We start from the raw sequence: 18327 nt of genomic DNA on the forward strand, positions 1-18327 counted from the left end.
CCAAAGCACTGATTGAGGTATGACCAGCTTTTGGTACAGATTTTGATGACTGTTTAATCAAGAGCTTTCTCTCTTTCAGAAATGTATTAGCACTCATTATCAAGTAAATGGCAAATGTGCACACATTTGCATGTGACTATGGGAGAAGGTCAGGGGGGATGAGACCCAAGCTGCACAAACTCTTCTGTGCAGTATCATAAGTACCATGTGCATCTCAGATTACACAGCCCAATAAATCTATCAAAAGGCACAAAGCATTCACCTGGCTTGGTTCCTCCCTGCACCCACAGGGCAGCAGGAATGGACTAAATGGGAAGGCAGGTCCCAGCAGATGCAGGGCAGTGCAGGTAGGGGTGAGGAATAAATACACAGGGGCACACAACTGATTACAAGAGAGCTTTAATAGCAACTTGGCAGCCAAGAGATGCACAGCACTAATTTAACGTGGAAAAGGTTCTGTAACCTTCAAAAGTCAATTCAAACTCAGTTCAGACCTTAGTACTAAGACATTTGAAAAGGACACTCATAAAACAGAGCACCACAATCAATAAGGGGAGTATACGGCCACCAAATCTTCACTTTGAAGATAACATGCTTCAGGTAAAACAAACACAAGCCTCTCCCTTAGAATTCCTGCATGATTCTGTCACGTAAAATAGCCACTGCCACATGACCACCTAATAAATCCTAAACACTACATGCTAAATCCTGAGTATATGCTGAACTGTGTATTTTAAATGGAGCTCACATTACATAAAATAACAAATGCAATTTCCAAGCCTTTTCCTCAGAAATGGGCATAGATTGCTTTCAGTAGAATGGAAAGCAGCAGGTTGCCAAGAGAAGAAAAAAGAGAGCTGAAAAATAAAAGCTGAAATTCAGCTCAGTCCCAGTCTGCATCTTCTCTCCATAAGGGCAGTGCTCTGTCACTTTGCATACATAAAGGAACAGAGAAGTTCAGAAGGAAGGGTATTGGGTTATTCCGGTTGCCAGGGAAAAGAGAGGAAAAGGGAAAATGGTTAAAAATTAGGTATAAGCCCCATGTGAAATTAGCCACAAGCCTAAGTTTTGCCTATAAAAGAGAAGAATGGTTCATGAGAATAACTGTTTGTATCACAGCACTGTACTTTGACACGGCCAGTTCCCTGTCACTGATCACTCTTCAAAGCAAGTGTTGCTGGGTGAGGTTAATGAGCCACTCTTAAGATCAGTGTTAAAGACAGCGGTGTCACAGGAAAGGCAACTGCTGATGAAACTTAACTTTGAAGCCAGTGATGAGATATGACATAACACATTTATTTACTAGACCTCATTTACAAAAGAAATGGGAAATCATCTGCTGTTACCAACATCATCTTTCGCATGACTGCGTTGTGGGTGCCTAAAGCAACAAACATGTTAACATTAATTTTATTTAGTATTGACGCTCTGCTCAGTGTTGCTGTGGCTCACTTGCTGCAGAACACTAACAAATGCTTTCTTTTTAGGCACACTTACAGCTGGCACTTGAAGGCCTGAAGTGGTAGCTGCAAAACTGTCCTGTTATAGATGGGGAAGCTAAGGTGACCTGACACATGAGTTTATGCAATATTATACCACAATATATAGTGCTCCCACCTTGGTTTGGACTTCCCAAGCCCTCGGCAGCGGCTGCTGCAATCCCTGCCCCTACAGGATGCACAGCTTCTGCTGAAGTTTCCTTCAGTGAAAACTGGGTCAGTGCCTTCTCATCCTCTTCAGAAGGCCCTTTCTTCCCCAGGGTGGTATTCTAGAGTGCTGTGTTGCAGTAGTGAAAGATCAGAGATCACTCCAGTTCCCCTCCTGGGGGCACTGCTCTGGCAGATTGCCACTATGGACAGTATTGATTTTAAACTGTGAAGTTGCTGCTGGCTATCCATGTTTATTTAACTTTCCTCTCTTTGCATTACAAACTCTGGGACCTACCATGTGTGACAGACTCCATCCTCTTCTTCAGCCACGCAGAAGGTCTCTCTGCTGTGGCTGTACTCAGCCGTGTGTGAGAGGATGGCAATCAAGGAGAGCTGTCCGTCTAGCTATGAAACTGCCTTTTTTCTACTAGCTCTGCTTTTTCCACAGTATTTTTTGGCAGTGGTTTAAAGAAAGTGTCTGGGTTGTTTCAGATGAGGTATTTGCACTGCACTTACCCTGCTTGAACCTATTTATGCTTCCACCCTGCTTTACCTACTGTTGTTGTTAAACTATCGATTTATACTTTGATTGATTATACTATATATCAATCCCATACTTAAAACTGGGATCCACAAAAGATGTAGACACTTTAGGCTTCTCTAAATTCTTTCTTCTATGCAGAACTAGAAAAAACTTAAATATTTATTCTTTCATATTCTCTGAAACCTTATAGTAGGTGTTGTCTTGCCTACAGGAAATTACAATCAAAGCAGGACTGTGACTAGTTTTATTTTCTTGCCAGTCCATTTACACTGCGGTGGTATTGTGAAGCACATTAATAATTACATATGTTGTGCTGAGAAACTTATCACACCTCAGAAGGGGGTGTAGCTGGCATTTATCCCAAGCTTGTCCCGCACAGATGTTAAGATGCAATGATATAAATTTGGCTGGTTTGGAGAAGTTATGAAGAAACTGAACAAAGCAAGGCTCAGTATTGGCTGAGTGTGAATGGCACTGAATCTAGAGATTTTAAGTGTTTCTACATCTCTATTTGCTTTTTTTACTGCTATTTCATTCACCTGCAGAATTATTCTAAACAGCTTTCTGTGGTTGTGAGACATTAATAAACAAGGTCACTGAGCCTCCTGTAACTGCAAGCATACACAGCCTAGAAAGAACAGAGGTAGATAGGGAATAAAGTCACACAAAAAGCCCAGGTATTGTTCCCCCAGAGTGGCCAGTACTTGTACCTTGGCAGAGGCGTGAGGTGAAGCTCCCTGGTCCAACAGGAGGAGTGCCACTTTTTGATTATCGTAGTGTGCAGCTACATGCAGTGGTGTTAAACCGCTCTAAAAACACATGCAGAACAAACAAGTGCTGTTACAGACCCTCTCCAGGGAAAACTCGGGAGTTTGGAAAATTGGAGTAGATAGGGTGAAAAAACACATTTGTTATTCAGTCCTGTATCCAGAGTCCTTGATAACTTTTCAAAAAATGAAACAGAAATTTGAACATCCTTACTGAGCTGTGAAAGCCCCCTTCACTTCCCCCAGGGAAGATGAACAGAGGTGAACATATCTGTGCTGTCCCTAGGACAGAGTGGGTAAGGAGGTCACACCCTTGGCAATGTTTTTCTTTTACTGCAGTGGATAAGTAAACTGTCCCTTGGATCTGTAAAAATCCAGGATGGACTAGCTTAAAAACCTTGAGGTCCTGTTGGCCTTTGCCCCCTGTCATGAGCCCTGGGGAAGCAGAGCCAAGTACTCTGATAAGAACTCTAAGTAGTCTGGGCAGGAACGTAGGGGAATGGTTTGTCTCCATCCCCCTGGGTGGGAATAGAGAGCACATCATTTTGTTGCCAATTAATGACAATAAAAGTCACTTTTGTCAAGAGTTTGCTGGTTCTTGGCACCCTCAACAGGGACTGGAATACTACATGAAACTTACTCCTGTTAAACGCAGGCCGTGGATACCAGTGTGATGTAAGTAGGTAGGGGGATATTATTAAAATACTATGTGCTTTTAGATATTTCCTGGGCAAGTGGCAGTGATTTCTTCTGTCCTACCTTTCCAGAAGCATCAGGAGATGCATTCTTCTGAAGCAGGAGGTTGGCTACCTCAATTTTCCCATATTTTGCAGCCACATGTAGCGGAGTAAATCCTTTCTGTAAGAGAAAGCAGTTATATAGCAGCTTTGTGTACTTTTTTCAGGGTAAGGTTTGTTTCTGATCTACAGGGATACTGCTGTTTCCATCCATCCCCTTAAACAGTCCTGGGGCTTACACAAGCCTGCAGATTCTCAACTGCCTTGTTGGCCCTGGAGGCCCTTCCCTTGCAAGGCAAAACACTTATCTACATTAAACAAGGGAAGAGTCAGGTTCCTTTTTTCACACTGTGGAAGACCCAAGGACAAGCTTATCAACTCTGGTCAGGAATTTATGCCCTGCATTCCTGTCATTCCAAGAAAATGCAGGTCTGATCACTGGGATGTGTTACACATCAGCTTCTGAGGTAAAAGCACAAAGTTTTATACCCTTCTAATAAAATGTAGCTCACTCTTACATTATTTGTATGGGTGTATGACTCTTGCAGCACTTAACTCACAAGTAGTTTTTGCTACAGGGACTATTTTACTATTGAAGCTATCAGTTCTGCAACTCACTTACCTTGGTGATGATAGACAAAGATGCACCATGATCCAAAAGAACAGAAGCTACATCTTCATGCCCTTCTCGAGCGGAAAGATGCAGGGGTGTGTAGCCAGACGTGGTGGCTGCGTTCGGAGACGCTCCCTGCTGCAGCAGCTGCTGCACAATGTCTGCTTTGCCCAGCCGAGCAGAAATGTGCAGCGGTGTTTGGTCATCCTAAACATGAAGGAAACAACACAGTCCTGCGTAAGAAAACTAAGGCTCGCATTCTGACAGAAAATATTTGCCCAGATTCTGTCACTTTTCAAAACTGCAGACGAGTGTTAACTCTGCTGAGCTCTTACCTAGTGAACATTGCACACTGGCTTTCTTGATGCATCACAAAATATTCCAGACAGGTACGTAATCCATAAAAGTTAAGAAACTTATCACTTTTCTTCTTAATCTGGATTTGCCTCACTTCACTTTGCCACTAAGGTGCATTGAGTTTCCTGTTGAACTTGAGACCTTTCTTAAAGCCAATGCACAGCTTTGTCCCTCACATCTTGATCTCTTATGATTCCCAGCAACATTTAACAGCTCAATCAGTTGTTTGGGATGAACTGAGGTGCAAAGCATACTATTGCCTAGAAGCTTGCATAAAGTATCATAATTTTTGTGTTTGGGGGTTTTTTTGTTGTGGTTTTTTTTTTTTTTCCGGTGACCAATTTGTTTGGTATTTTGCAGATAACTTCTCAGTAGATGTAACTGAAGATAGAGCATGGTGTGCAAATTCACTGTTGCTTTCTCCCTTCTTATTCAGAGCACAATAATCTCAATAGTTTTGAGTATAGGGGTTGTCCTGTCATGGATATCGTTGTCTGTTTCTTTTCTTTCACTGAAAATACTATGATGTTTGTGACCTTGTTCTGAGTGTCTAAGGGATAATTTCTCCCTTATTATTTGATTTAATATTTTTGTCCTCCCCATTCTCCACTGTACAGTCTTTGGATTAAGCACAGTTTCACATTATGGCCAAACATCTTTCTCTCCCCACTTTTTCCTGCTGAATTTCTTACCTTTTGAGCACTACTACCTCATGTCCTACATTCTGGGCTGTTCTCTGCAAGGGAGACTTCTGTCCACGCCCATCCTACAACAGTGATTTTACACCTTTGGGATTTAGGATGGGAGATTGTCAGGATGTGAATGCTGCTCCTCTGCAGGACAATTCTCCTCTGACTGCTGGAGAGACTTTGTGGTTCTTAAATCATTCCAGTTTATGGCTACTTCCCACAAATTTCTCACAGCTGATGTTAGCACTGGTGTATAGTCCACTGCTTGCATTTAGCTGTTATTTATGATAAACTGATCACAGGCAATGGTAGTTTGCACAAATTAAATCATTCTGTGAATTTACTTTAAAAAATATTTGCATGACTGTGCTTCTGAGTACGAGCTGTTCGCTTTCAGGGCTGTCTTTGGAGATTTACAGACCACATGATTCACTTCTATTGTCAGGCTGCTTGCAGATACGAAGTGCATCTGCTATAAATATTCAGCCAGAGTTCCTCATAAGTAGATATTCTTACTAGTAAACTAATTTGTGAGCCAATTCACACATAGTTTCACAATGAAAAATAGATTTCTTTGAAATTGTATCCATTTTATTACCATCTGGGTAAAAAATAATTCCTGACTTACCTATTAAGACTGCTATTTATTGCACCCATTTATCTCTTTACCCTGCCTGTTTCATGGAGTTCTTTCATTTCCATAATTTTGTGTGTTTCTTCATGTCTCTTGACCATTTCTTTTTCCTCTACCCTTACCCCCCTGAATTCCAATTGTTTCTATAGGATCTGTTCCTTCTTTCCAGCCCTCTGCTACATCCTTGTATTGTGTCTCCTCCCTTTAGGAGGTGTTCTTTAAAAGTACAACTATTTTTGAATGCATACAGGCTGTTGCTTTAGGGATATGACAGGAGGCACCAAAAGCTTAGGGTTTCCAGTTCTGCTGAAATAAAAGCAGATTTAAGGTATTCCCCTCCCTCCCCACTCCAAAACAAAACTCTTCAAACATAAGATAACCTATATTAAAAACTGGCAAAAAACCCGAGGGTTGGTATCAACTTGACATCTGCCTTCTCTCTTACATACATGACTCATGACTACAAGTAAGAGGGCACATAACAAAATATCAGTGGTTATTACATGACATGGCTTCATCTCCCTTTCTCTCCCTGAAGACACGTGCAAGGTGAATGTGAGTCCTTGCTCTGTCAAAACAGACTATCCAGGTTTATTGTACCTGGGCCATCACCTTACCTTGGCTTTAGCCTCCACCTGGGCTCCGTTTTGTACCAGGTATCGCACCACCTCTGTCTGGCCAGCCCTGGCAGCCATGTGCAGTGCTGTTTCTCCTCTCTGGTGTGCAGCAGCAAAAACAAAATATCAATTAAAAACAGACTACAGGAAAAACAAATGTCAACAACGTTTCAAAAATACAAAAATACCGAGGGCCCAGTTCAGTGTGATCTCCACTAGAATACTTTGCCGCAGTTGTCTGTGAGCAAGATGTAAGATTAAGTCAATATTTGATCTCTCTGTATGCTGCAAAGCAGTTTATTGCAGGGTCATTTTCCCAACACAATAGTGCCTTTATCACTGCCTTTTGCTGAAAAGAGACAGTACAATCTTTATATTTACTAGGATTTTACTAACAGTGTTAAAAATTATGTCCATTTAAATAGAGTTTAATGTAGTCAAAAAACATATTTCAAATTTCATATATTCAGGCACACATGTATTTGTCTTTTCTTTCTGCTATGCCTTATGCCCCTGCTGTAATTTGTTATCCGACAAGCACTGAGCTGATTAAACAAGAAGAAAAAATAGTATCATTATTGAATACATTCGTCCAAAGCTTCATGGACTTAAGAAAAGACAAATCCAAGGAAGTCAGAATAAATGCAGGAGGGAAAAGTGCTTTCTACATTTTTGGATGTCAGTATGTCTTTATAAAGACATATATGTCAGTATAAACACCTGTGTCATGGTTTGACATTAACCACTACAACCTGCTAATTTCCAAATGGTGCTGCATTTTTATATAATCTAATAGAATTAACAGGTGAAGATTTACAAAATGTTGCCTTCTAACTGCACCTGCATATGGAAGGTGAAAGGGAGATTTTGAGGCCAAACTACTGCAGAGAACCAAAAAGCTTCTGCTTTCCTTCCACTTCCCAGCTTTCAAATATCCATCTAACAATGACTTCAGTTTTTACACATGCCCCAGGAGCCTTGGGGCACACAGCACACATCCAGCAGAAAGGCAGCTCAGACGGCTGGATGGACACAGGCAATATGTCCCAACAATCTGCTGCAATCTGTTGATAACAGCACAACTTTCCTTAAATGGCAGACCCCTGGGGTCTTGGGAAAACAGTGCTCAACAGTCAAGCATAGATCTCAAAAATTACATATGAAAAGCTACAGTGTGTTCTTATCCTTCACTTCAGAAAATAAAGAGGAGAGACCCTACTTAAGGTCAGCCCCTTTTGAGGTTTCAACCTGTCAAGCATCTCCCGAGGAGGAGCCAGCAGGTTGCACTTTCCCATGACTCCAGCACGAGCCACAGCTGCTGTGGAGGTGGATGGTGAACATCAGAATTAGGCACTTCTTCACAGTGCTGCTCCCAGATATTACAGTGTATTGCCAGTGCTGCTGTGCTGAGAGGGGAGCTGTTACTCACCACATTGGTAGTGTTGGGTGATGCTCCATGATGCATTAGCTGCGATACAATATTTACATGGCCCATGAAGGCAGCAACGTGGATTGGAGTTAGGCCCGACTGGAAAACAAATCAAAGTCCAATTTAAATGCCTACTTCCACATTCCTTTACAAGAATGTCATGGAGAAAACATAAATTATTCCAAACAAAGTAAACTCCAGTGCTTGCTCTTCTGAGAGGGTCTCATCTCCTCAAAACCATATACACACGCTTAAAGTAAAGGGCACACAGAATTGGAAACACCTATGAGTATGATTCATGAGCAAACATGTAAACATTCTAGGGATTCAGTAGTTCTCCATCAACTAAGCAAAATTTCTTCTTAAAGCATTTGCATCTTGGAACAGAAGGAAAAAAATAAATAAACTGTAGAAGTATTCCTGGTACAAAGGTAAGACTTTCTGGAACATTCAGCTAAATGCAAAAAAGATGCAGTGTCCATTGTCCTCAACAGATCCAGTTGGCTTTGGGGGGAACAAAAAGGTCTATTGAACTTAGTGGTGAGCTCCATCCCCACTGTTTCCCCAGGAGAAAGGGAATTTGAAACTGGCATCCAGCCAGAGAGGCCCAGACACAAGTGACACAGGCTACAGAGAATTCCCCCTTCCCTCAGGTCTTTGTGGCACTATCACCATCATAAATCTGCACCACTGCCCTAATACAAGATGTGAAAGACCAGTTGGAGAGAGAGGGAGGGAGAAGGAAAGGGAAAAAAGGGAGCAGTCTTTTAGCAGGACATGACCTTAAGGATTTTGCTTTAGAAATCTAATCAATAGTTAATATTTCTGCTCATAGAATTATCCTAAAGCCTCTTCACAGCTGCTTCTGCACAGCTGTACCAATACTCAGCCAGAGGCTGCAAAAGGGGGTTTTGCTACCAAGAGGAGGAGAAAGCTCAGTGGATCTCTGGAAATCCCCTGATTTAGGCAGCTTTCCCACAGATATTCACAAGTCTCAGGAGGGTAGAGGTGAGAAAAACACACTTTTTTTCCTTTCTCATGCAGAACAGCAAATATGAGCAGGAAGGCAGCATAACTGGTTCAGTGTGTTACTTCTTTTACCTGTTTCAAATAATTTAGTAAATGCTTTTAAAATAATAGAGTGATGGAAATACAAGGCATATTGTCCTCTTAGACCATAAAGCACCAACTCATACTGCAAGGATTCAAGCCTGCAGTGGAAAAAAAGGTGCAGTATTTGCAAATGGAAGTATGGAATCTATCTGGAAAACAGAATTCACCATATAAAAAATGTAATAAATGTTACCTTTGATGCACAGTTTCATATGCAACAGTCATTATTTGTGACAATGATTATTTGTGTCCTCTTATTGCATTTGCATTGTTTATTTACAACTTGCAACCAACACTTGTTTGCTCTCAATTCCTTCAGGGAGGAACACTCTGAAGCTTTCTGGCCAATTTGTTTTGAGGGCCAGATACAAACTTTGTTTCTGACGTAGAGAAATAGCAGCTTATGGGATGGGTGCTGAGTACCAACACCTAATTCTGCCTTGAAAGGTTGGTACTATATAGTCAGTGAAAGAGGCAGGAAGGTAAAGCCCTGCAGTAAAGTATAATCCTGAATCCCAACAAATGCAGTCAGATGTGGTTTGAGATCATATGAGATCACAGTGAGGTAGGAAATAAAGGAAAAGTTCTTGCTTTTGGAAAGCTTTTGCTCAAAAAAGCAATTCCAAAAGTACAGACCAGACTTTTAACCTGGTTCACTTGCACCAATAGTGTAGCTAAGTGTTGCTTTTGCTTCTGTTCTCATAATTCTTTGAATTTAAAAGGGATAAAATGGATTTGATAGTGTTTCTACTTCCACACCGACTACTTAATATAGAGGAGATGCATCTCAGCCCTTCCATAAAGGCTGTCTTTGTGTTTCTCGCTCCCCTGCTAATAGGATTTCAAATTAAACTCTGAAAGCTGCATCTACAACCCCTAAGGTTTTCAAAAACCAGTCTGGATATAGGTAAACTATAGCCGGGGCAGACTCTACTCTCCCTCAAGCAAGCCAGGATGGGAGTTCTATGGTTTGCTGTTGAATAATTAAAATAAAACCCCATGCATTAAATGAAACTCCATTTTGTGGAGATGAACTACTCCCCATTGTACCTCGCTTAATCAATGGAATTCCTTGCCATTTGCTAACCTGGCTTATTCCACAGGGTTCACACATTCATATATGTGATCTTTCCTCCTCTCCTCAATTGGTAGAATATACACAAACATAGACAAAAAATATCCTGTAGGTACTTAATTAATCTCTAAATTGTGCCAATAACTGGGTGCACACTATGTCATCCTGGCTGAAGTAACAGCATTTTGATTTCTGTCTAGCTGATCTGTGATGCCCCATGATGGTGGGTAAGCATAACTTCTGTGTGGAAAGTGAAAACAAGCTCTGAATTAAATCACTTTTCAAAATAGGACTTGGTGAAGCACAATCTTCACCTTGATCTCTCAAATTTCATCATCTTTGGTGCTTTAATTTACAGAAAAAAGTGACAGAAATGGTGGATTTTAGAAAAAATTTTTCATATGTTATGTTTCACTTGTTTTTCCAACTGTAATCCCAAAGCATATAATTTGTTTGTGATTCACAAGGGCAACTGACTTTATTATTATTCAGTTTTATTATTTCATAATACCTAGCTGAAAGTAATTGCTGACTTGATGGTCCATGCTCTTCCAGAAATATTCAAATATTAATCAATACAGTTACAATGAAATTTGTAGGAAAAGCAAACACAAGTGTGAAAAGACCATTTCTTACCTCAGTCACAGCTTGAATTGATGCCCCGTGCTTCAGAAGAAGTTCCATTACTTTTATTCTGTTTTTCTTGCAGGCAATGTGAAGAGGTGTGAATCCATTCTGTAAATGAAAAAACATACTTTTTGATACCCCATGTGTCCTTAAAAACTAGAATTGGGTATGGAATTCATGTAAAACATTTTTCAGTTTTAACAAAAACACCTCCCAGAACTTGTTTTGGCTTTATTAAATTTTTCATGTAAGAGATAGGTCTTTTTCTTTTCAGAAGGTTTTTCTATTTCATATAGCAAGTTTTAATCATGAAATATATTGCCTACTCCAGTAATTAATTTATTTTTAAAAATTCTCAGTTCACCAAAACTATCAAACCCTTCATTTGTTGCTTACCATACTCATTTTTAACTGGGTGGAGTTTTTTTCTGGAGTTTTTTTGGGGGGGGGCAGGGGATTGGGGTGGGTCTTTTTTGGTTGGTTTTCTTTTGAGCTTTTAGAACTGCTAGTAAAAAAGGCACATTACAACCTCTGGAATTTAGATCTTCTACACTATTTTTACTACTTTTTTTTTCATTCATTATCTGCCAGTTTACAGCAACTATAACTATTTTGCCTCCCCACTTGCTGTTTATAGTGAACAAAACCCATAATACCTCGACCAAAGACACATGAGGACAGGTTGATCTGACACAAAAACAGAGGGGCTGAGAGAAGGGAATGTGTGGAGCCTGTACTGTTTTCAAGAGAGTCAATCCCTCCTGGCTTGTGAGGGTTTCAGGAGCTCACATAACATTTCAGGAGCTGAATGAGTTAGCATCAGGTTGTGAAACCAACAGTCAACCCAATTCATGTCAGAACGTAAATTTGTTTGGAACAATTACTGAAAAACAAATCAAAGAGACATTCTAAAAAGAACAGATTGCAAGTTCTTGAACAAAACACATTGATGCATTCTACTTGTATGCAGTTTAACTGCACTAACGTATTTTGTTACTAAAGTTGTTTTTAAAGCAGAAACGCATATGACTCCATTGACATAATTATACAATACCACAAATATTCATTATGTAACTCATTCCTACCTTTTACTATTTCACATGATTGAGAGCTAATAAAAATTCCCCCGGTTTTAAATGTTGCTGATTCTTTTCTCTGTACAAACACTTAGAAAATGAGGGTTCTCTCCATACCCAAACCTACAGCAGTTACGTCTGCAGCTGTTTCACCTATTCAGAATCATAAAAAGCTACTGGGAGGCAAAAGTGCTCTAGTTACACTAAAAATTCATAAATCACTGTTGACTGTCTGTAAGCAAAGGTCTGCTCTGATTTCACAATACATTATCAACACTTTGAACCTTGAGCATCCTCTCTTGGGCTGTAGCAACACAGCACATCCTCCCCGTCAACATCAGCAGGCAGAAAATAACTCTCAGTTGAGTCTCACCACAACTTTGGGAGAATGTTTAGCTGTGAATAGTACCCCGCTGTGTACTCACCAGTGCTTTGGCATTAGGATTAGCTTTCTTGTCCAAGAGAACCTTGGCAACTTTGTAGTGGCCACAGTGGGCGGCGACATGCAGCGCAGTCAGATAGTCATTAGTGACGTCGTCTACAGGCACGTTGTGCTGAATCAGAAGCTGAACACAGTTTAGATGATCTCCTTGTGTTGCCATGTGCAACGGAGACAAACCATTCTGCCAACAGAAAGACCCAACATGGGTGGGTTATAGGATGCTCAGAGAAATAAAACTCCTCCGCGTTGTTCTCAGAGCGTTTGTTGTACGAAGAATTTTACAAGCCCAGAGAGCACCCAAAATAAACTTACCATGTTCAGTGTAACAATTAGGGTTCTTACTCTAGAATTTAGAGCTTGTTTGGTTAGAGTTTGTAGGCAGCTCTACATTGAAAAGCCGTCACAACATACCAGCAATGCTCTAAACGTAGCTTCTTTCATCCAGTATAGCTCAGATAAGATGCTTGATTTAGATGAGTTATGTGAGAAACAGCACTTTGTGTTGTTTCAGACTTTTAACACCCTAGCCAGGGAATTTGCTGGATTTAAAAGCTGCATTAAACTCACCACTCCAGAGTAGCTTGCATAGACCAGGCATGAGAGCACAGGTCAGAGTATCACTCAGTAAACACTACAGCCTTCCCTCGTTCCTCCACTTGTGTTTTCCTGAATTTGGGTTGTATGCATGCTTATTCCACATTACACACCTCTGGAGACTATTCTTCCCATTCAACACGGGTACAACAGCAATAGTTTCAAGTGGAACTAAAAATCTGTGAATGAGACCTCCATGCTGTGACCTACCAGGGGCAGTGGTAAAGCTGTTTCATCAGGGAAACACCTGAGAGAGATTCATGTACCAATGAATTGTTTCTTACAGTGCTTAAAAGAGATAACAAACATATTATATTTCCAGAGTAAAAACACGAAGAGAAAATTCTCAGAAATTTAAAGGACTGACAATGTTTCATGATGAAAGTTTAAAATATATGCCAGAATGAAAGAGGTCTTGTTAGCAGAGGTACATGAGCTCCTTTTTCCACTCATATTTTTTTTTTCACTCAATCCTCCTAATGCCAAAATGAGATTTGAGTGCAGAAGCTATTCTTGAAATACACAATAGTTTATAATCTATAAATGACTAACAGTACACTGTGTCTGTATCATGAGACACTGAAACTTTTGGTCACAGATGCAGTGCCCTCATGTGACCACATTTAGCAAAGGCAAAGTAACAGTATAAAACCAGCTGAAATCTCAGGCTCTCTGAACAGATCTCTTTCTTTGCCCTTCCCATGGCCATACGATAACAGTAATTACAAGCATTTGAAATAAAGTTGGAAATACACGGTGAAGTAATTTTTAAAATCGACATGGAATAAAGATGGTGGAAGCAAACAGGCAAATCCTGCCAGAATTTGAAAGCAGGTTATATTCAATGCTGAGATACAGACATCCTTGGACACAGTTCTATCCTTCAAGTAAGATTATCTCATGGGCATCTCACTTGTGATTTATGTTGGCTTGGATAAGCCTCTCTCCCATTCCCAAAGGGTACTATAGCAATTATCTACATGGAAGCTTGATACTAGCAATGCATTTTAAATGTTTTTACTGTCTTCTAGTACAGTTGAACAGTAGAACAAAAAAAGATTAATTTCCCCTGGTCACCAAGCCTCCTGATAACAGTTTATAAGTGATGATACTTTTCAGATGAGAGTAAAAAAAATCATGAAACTTTATAAACAGTTCTGCTCCATTTTGATAAGAAAGATCCTTTGGGTTAAAAGTGTAATTCTTCACAATTACAACCAAGAAACCACACTTATTAATGGAGTAAGAAATTGAGAAGTTGATATGGGACTCCTTTATAGGAGAGACTTGTACTAAGAAGGCTGACATTGATGGAAAAGAAAGGAAGAAATAGAGCAGCCAGACGTCAATTTGGGAAAATCAGCAAATACTTGATAAAAATCGGTCATGGATGAAAGAAGTGCACCAAATAGTCAGACTTTACACAGAAAAACAAGAGACATGACTGGATGCTAAAGAAGTTGATGAATTCAGAAAACATTTGGAAAATTGTCTTTTGTTATAACCTAAACCAGGTTTAATTCTGTTGTGGTAGAAGATATTCCATAATCTTACACAAGTCAGTTAATATTTCGATGCCTTTGTCTTCCCACATTCAACATAAATACATTACATGTAACAATGTTCTGCAGTCCCACATCTTTTATGTGAGAGACAATCCAACAATGTCTGTAAGAAGTGATTTGGTACTTTAGGCCAGAGCCACTATATAAACACTGTTACAGTACTGCTTTTTTAAAGATTGCCAAGAAAATACTAAAAGGTGAAGAAGTTCAAGATTAATAAAAGATATTGACAGTCACCAATACCTTAAAAAAACCAACCAACCAAAAAACCAAATAAAAAAAACCCAAAAACAAAACAAAAGGGGACCATAGAGATGAAACAGAGTATCAACTGCCTGACTAGGCAAACATAAAATTAAATATCTTATTTTGTAGTTGTGGCAAAGCGCTTTAATCAGGGAAAGAGCTGTTAACTCTGAGGAGAGGGGGGAAAAAAAAGAGCCAAACGAGTCTGGAAAACTGATAATTAAAAAAAGATGGACGTTGACAGGCAGGGATGCCATTTCTTATACAAAATCATTGGCATATTCAGAACTAGAATTCCCTTTTCCTTTTGCCTGTAGAACACCCCAGATAATCCATTAGGTCATTTCATCCCCTGAAAATAAATATAAGGTTATTCCAGTGCAAAAAAGGGTCAGCACTACACTAAACCATCTCTAGCAGGAAATAGCTATCAAACTGCAGCCTGGTTATTATTCTGAAAGAGTTTTATATAACATGAGAAAACTTTGTGAAGTTCAAATTCTTTCAAAGATGTGCCCTATTTCCAATAATATATGACTTAATTTGAAGAGAATGGAGCCACTTATTTTTCCAGAGGACAGTTCTGCAGTTTAGTGTCAAATGAATGAATTCATTTATGCCATTCAGAGGTACAGCTACTTCTAAGATTACCTTCTGAAAATGGTAGAATTAACACATCAGAAGGAAACTCAGGAAGCTCTGCACTTTCTTCTGTTTGCTTTTTAAACACATAAGAGCATTCTCTCTTCCAGAGGAGGCTCCTGTTTTGCTGTAGTTTTTTATATAACCCTCCACAGATCATCATCCAAAGTCTGTCTTTCAGCCTTAGGCAATTTCAAACCCATTATCCCATGTAATCATCTGCCTGATTTTGTCTAGTAAACTGTGGAGTCTGCTCAGGAAGAGCAACAAACCCAAAACCTACAGGCCTTGAACATCAGGTTAAGTTTAGGGATAACACCTGAAAACATAAAATCCACGCAACAAAAAAATATAGTTCCTTAGGAGAGGTTTTCATATATATGATGGTGGAAATGAAAGAAATAGAGTTTATGTTGTGGGGGTTTTTTGGTTTGGGTTTTTTTTTTTTGGGTGTTTGTGGTTTGTTTAGTTTGTTTGTTTGTTTTTTGGGGTGGCTTTTTTGGTGTTTTGGTTTTGGGCTTTTTTCCCCTTTAAGTAATTAATTGAGTTATCAGAGAGTGTGGAAGAGCTTGACTCCCTGAAGCAGGAGTTCTAGTCTCTGAGAGTGGCAGTGGTGTGGAGATGCAGCCCAAGGGGTTCCTGGACAGCCCCCTGCTGTTCTCCCCTGCTCCTGAAGTTTGTGAGTCAGGGCTGTGGAAGTCCATGGAAACTCCACATGCAGAGGATGGGTGAAAACTGTCTGTCAGATTACCCATGATAGCTCTTACCAGTGACTCATTTAGCAGAGGAAAGCTGGTGCCAACCTCCCCAAATAAATGCTAAATATACTCCAGTAAGGGGAGAAAAAAAAAAAAAAACAACAAAAGAGAGAGAAGAAAAGCAGAATATAGAAGGGTGCTGAGACAGAAAAGAACAGGATGACAGAAGAGAGAAAGGAAATAATAGAAGCAAACAAGAAATGTTGTTGAAATATATTGCTTACAGACTGAGTTAAAAAAAATGTAGTGAAAGGTTATCTTGGGAAAGAACCTCAACAAACTGCACAGCTCAAATGTCAACCCTGAATGGGAAAGTCACGGAATGCAGTGGTGCTACAAAGCAGGCTGCTGCACTGAGGTTTGAAATCAGCAATAACAGCACAGCAGAGACCACTGCCTGAAGAGTTCTGGCAAGTGTTGCCTTTAATGCCAGCCCCTAGGTCTGAAGCAATCTGTGCACCCTGGCACAGGTGATTTGAAATACCCAGGAAGAATTTTGCAAGATAAACTGTAGAGAGATAGAAAGTGGAGAAACTGGTAATCAGGCTAAGTCCTTAGGAAATACGAGCTGTCTCTGCAAAGGGACATTGCTCTATTTTTATCTCGTCTCTTCTCTAGCCTTAGGGTGATTTGGTGCAAGCTGAAGATATATTGTAATCACCGTGTATTTATTCCAGGATAAGATACAGAGATTTTCAGCTACTGAAATTCTGAGGGACAGGGTTACCATACATGTCTTTTTGGTTGGCACAGATGTCTTTTCTTGTATATCTCAATTTAACACATTTTACATATGCAGACGTGCGCTACATATGGCATCACTTCGGAGAGCTCCCACACAGTTACTTTAAATAACTAAGAAATGGGAAAGTTATTGTCAAGCCCTTAAATATATGAGACATGCAGAAGTACATTAAAAAAAAAAAAAAGTACAAGGATTATCCCAGTAGAAAAGAGTACCAATTACCTTGGTTTTGGAAAGAATAGGGGCACCACGATCCAGCAGCATTTCTACAACCTGTTCATGGCCACTTCTTGCTCCACAGTGGAGGGGGGTCAACCCATCCTGTGGGATATAGAATTATAACTGATTAGTTTCAGACACATTCAAATCTTGTGCACTTTTATAAAGACCCATGATGTCCCAAGAAGCTAATTAATTCTTGCAGGATGCTGCTCTTCTGCAAAGGAACAGCTGACTTTGTTTATTGAAACGGACTGAGCACATTTTGGCTCTGATTTTCTGGACATGTAAATAGTCACATCACACTGATGCTCATGCAGTGGGCTACTTCCAGGCCCTCACTGTATAAGTATTAAAGTGGTTAATGCATCTACAAGAAAAAGATGAGATTGCACTTCAGGTACTTTTTGCCTGTGTGTCTTCGAGAACACTGGGTCTCTCACTTGTCAGTGTGCATCAAAGTCAATGGATAGTCATTAAGTCTGAGAGAAAAAAAAATTCCTACTCAGACATTTTTTATTACACTGATTTTGACAAGTGTACAAGCAGACAAGAAAACCATCTTAATCCCAGGTGATAGAAGTATGTTGGAATCACTTCTGTCTCTTGTTCAGACTGTGCTTATGTGACCTCCAGCTGAATGACTGGCCTGGAGTCAAGGCATACTGTCAATACCTCTTTTAGAACAGTTTGCTCAGTAATAATCAACATCCTGTTATAAAAATGTGCCTCAAATAAGGGGAAGACTTTTTAACATGAACAGAGTTATTCCAAGCTGATTGGACTATACTTTGACCTGTACCCTGTTTACCTGTGCTGTACACAAGTGCTAGAGTCAAAGAGAGCACATGTGCCCTGAGGAACTGTGAGTGAAGTCACACGAGGTTCTTCAGTGCCCAGTGACATAGTGCTTGTTACAAATAATGATGTTATGGTTTTCAGAAACTTTAGTTTTCCAAATACAAGTCATAAAGGAAGGAGCCTTCTTCCAGTGTCTTCTGGAGCCTTATTCCAGTGTCTTCTGGAGCTCTTGAAAACACATATGTTGTATTGCCTAAAATATGTATGTCACGACATTAATTCCTTCTTACACATTCTATGCTCGCTTCATACACATGCACTCCCTCTCTGTCTGTTTGTGTATGGTAGCAAGTATTATTAACATACCTCCTTAGTCATATTTTTTATG

At 39.9% G+C, this 18327-nt stretch overlaps 1 protein-coding gene across 2 annotated transcripts in view; it reads right to left on the bottom strand.

Moving 5' to 3' along the window:
- The window catches only part of ANK3 (ankyrin 3), a 205971-nt gene that overhangs the window by 100456 nt on the left and 87188 nt on the right, over positions 1-18327 (bottom strand). For both annotated transcript variants that reach the window (XM_051800208.1, XM_051800209.1), the window contains exons 9-16: positions 17142-17240; positions 12353-12550; positions 10861-10959; positions 8037-8135; positions 6608-6706; positions 4320-4517; positions 3720-3818; positions 2904-3002 (exon numbers count right to left, since the gene is read on the bottom strand). In XM_051800208.1, coding sequence (XP_051656168.1) covers positions 2904-3002; positions 3720-3818; positions 4320-4517; positions 6608-6706; positions 8037-8135; positions 10861-10959; positions 12353-12550; positions 17142-17240 — 990 coding nt within the window. The remainder of the gene's footprint in view (positions 1-2903; positions 3003-3719; positions 3819-4319; positions 4518-6607; positions 6707-8036; positions 8136-10860; positions 10960-12352; positions 12551-17141; positions 17241-18327) is intronic.

Source organism: Manacus candei, unplaced genomic scaffold (genome assembly GCF_025592945.1).
Source record: "Manacus candei isolate 608988 ecotype Guabito, Panama unplaced genomic scaffold, ASM2559294v1 h1tg000050l, whole genome shotgun sequence".
Lineage (NCBI taxonomy): Eukaryota > Metazoa > Chordata > Aves > Passeriformes > Pipridae > Manacus > Manacus candei.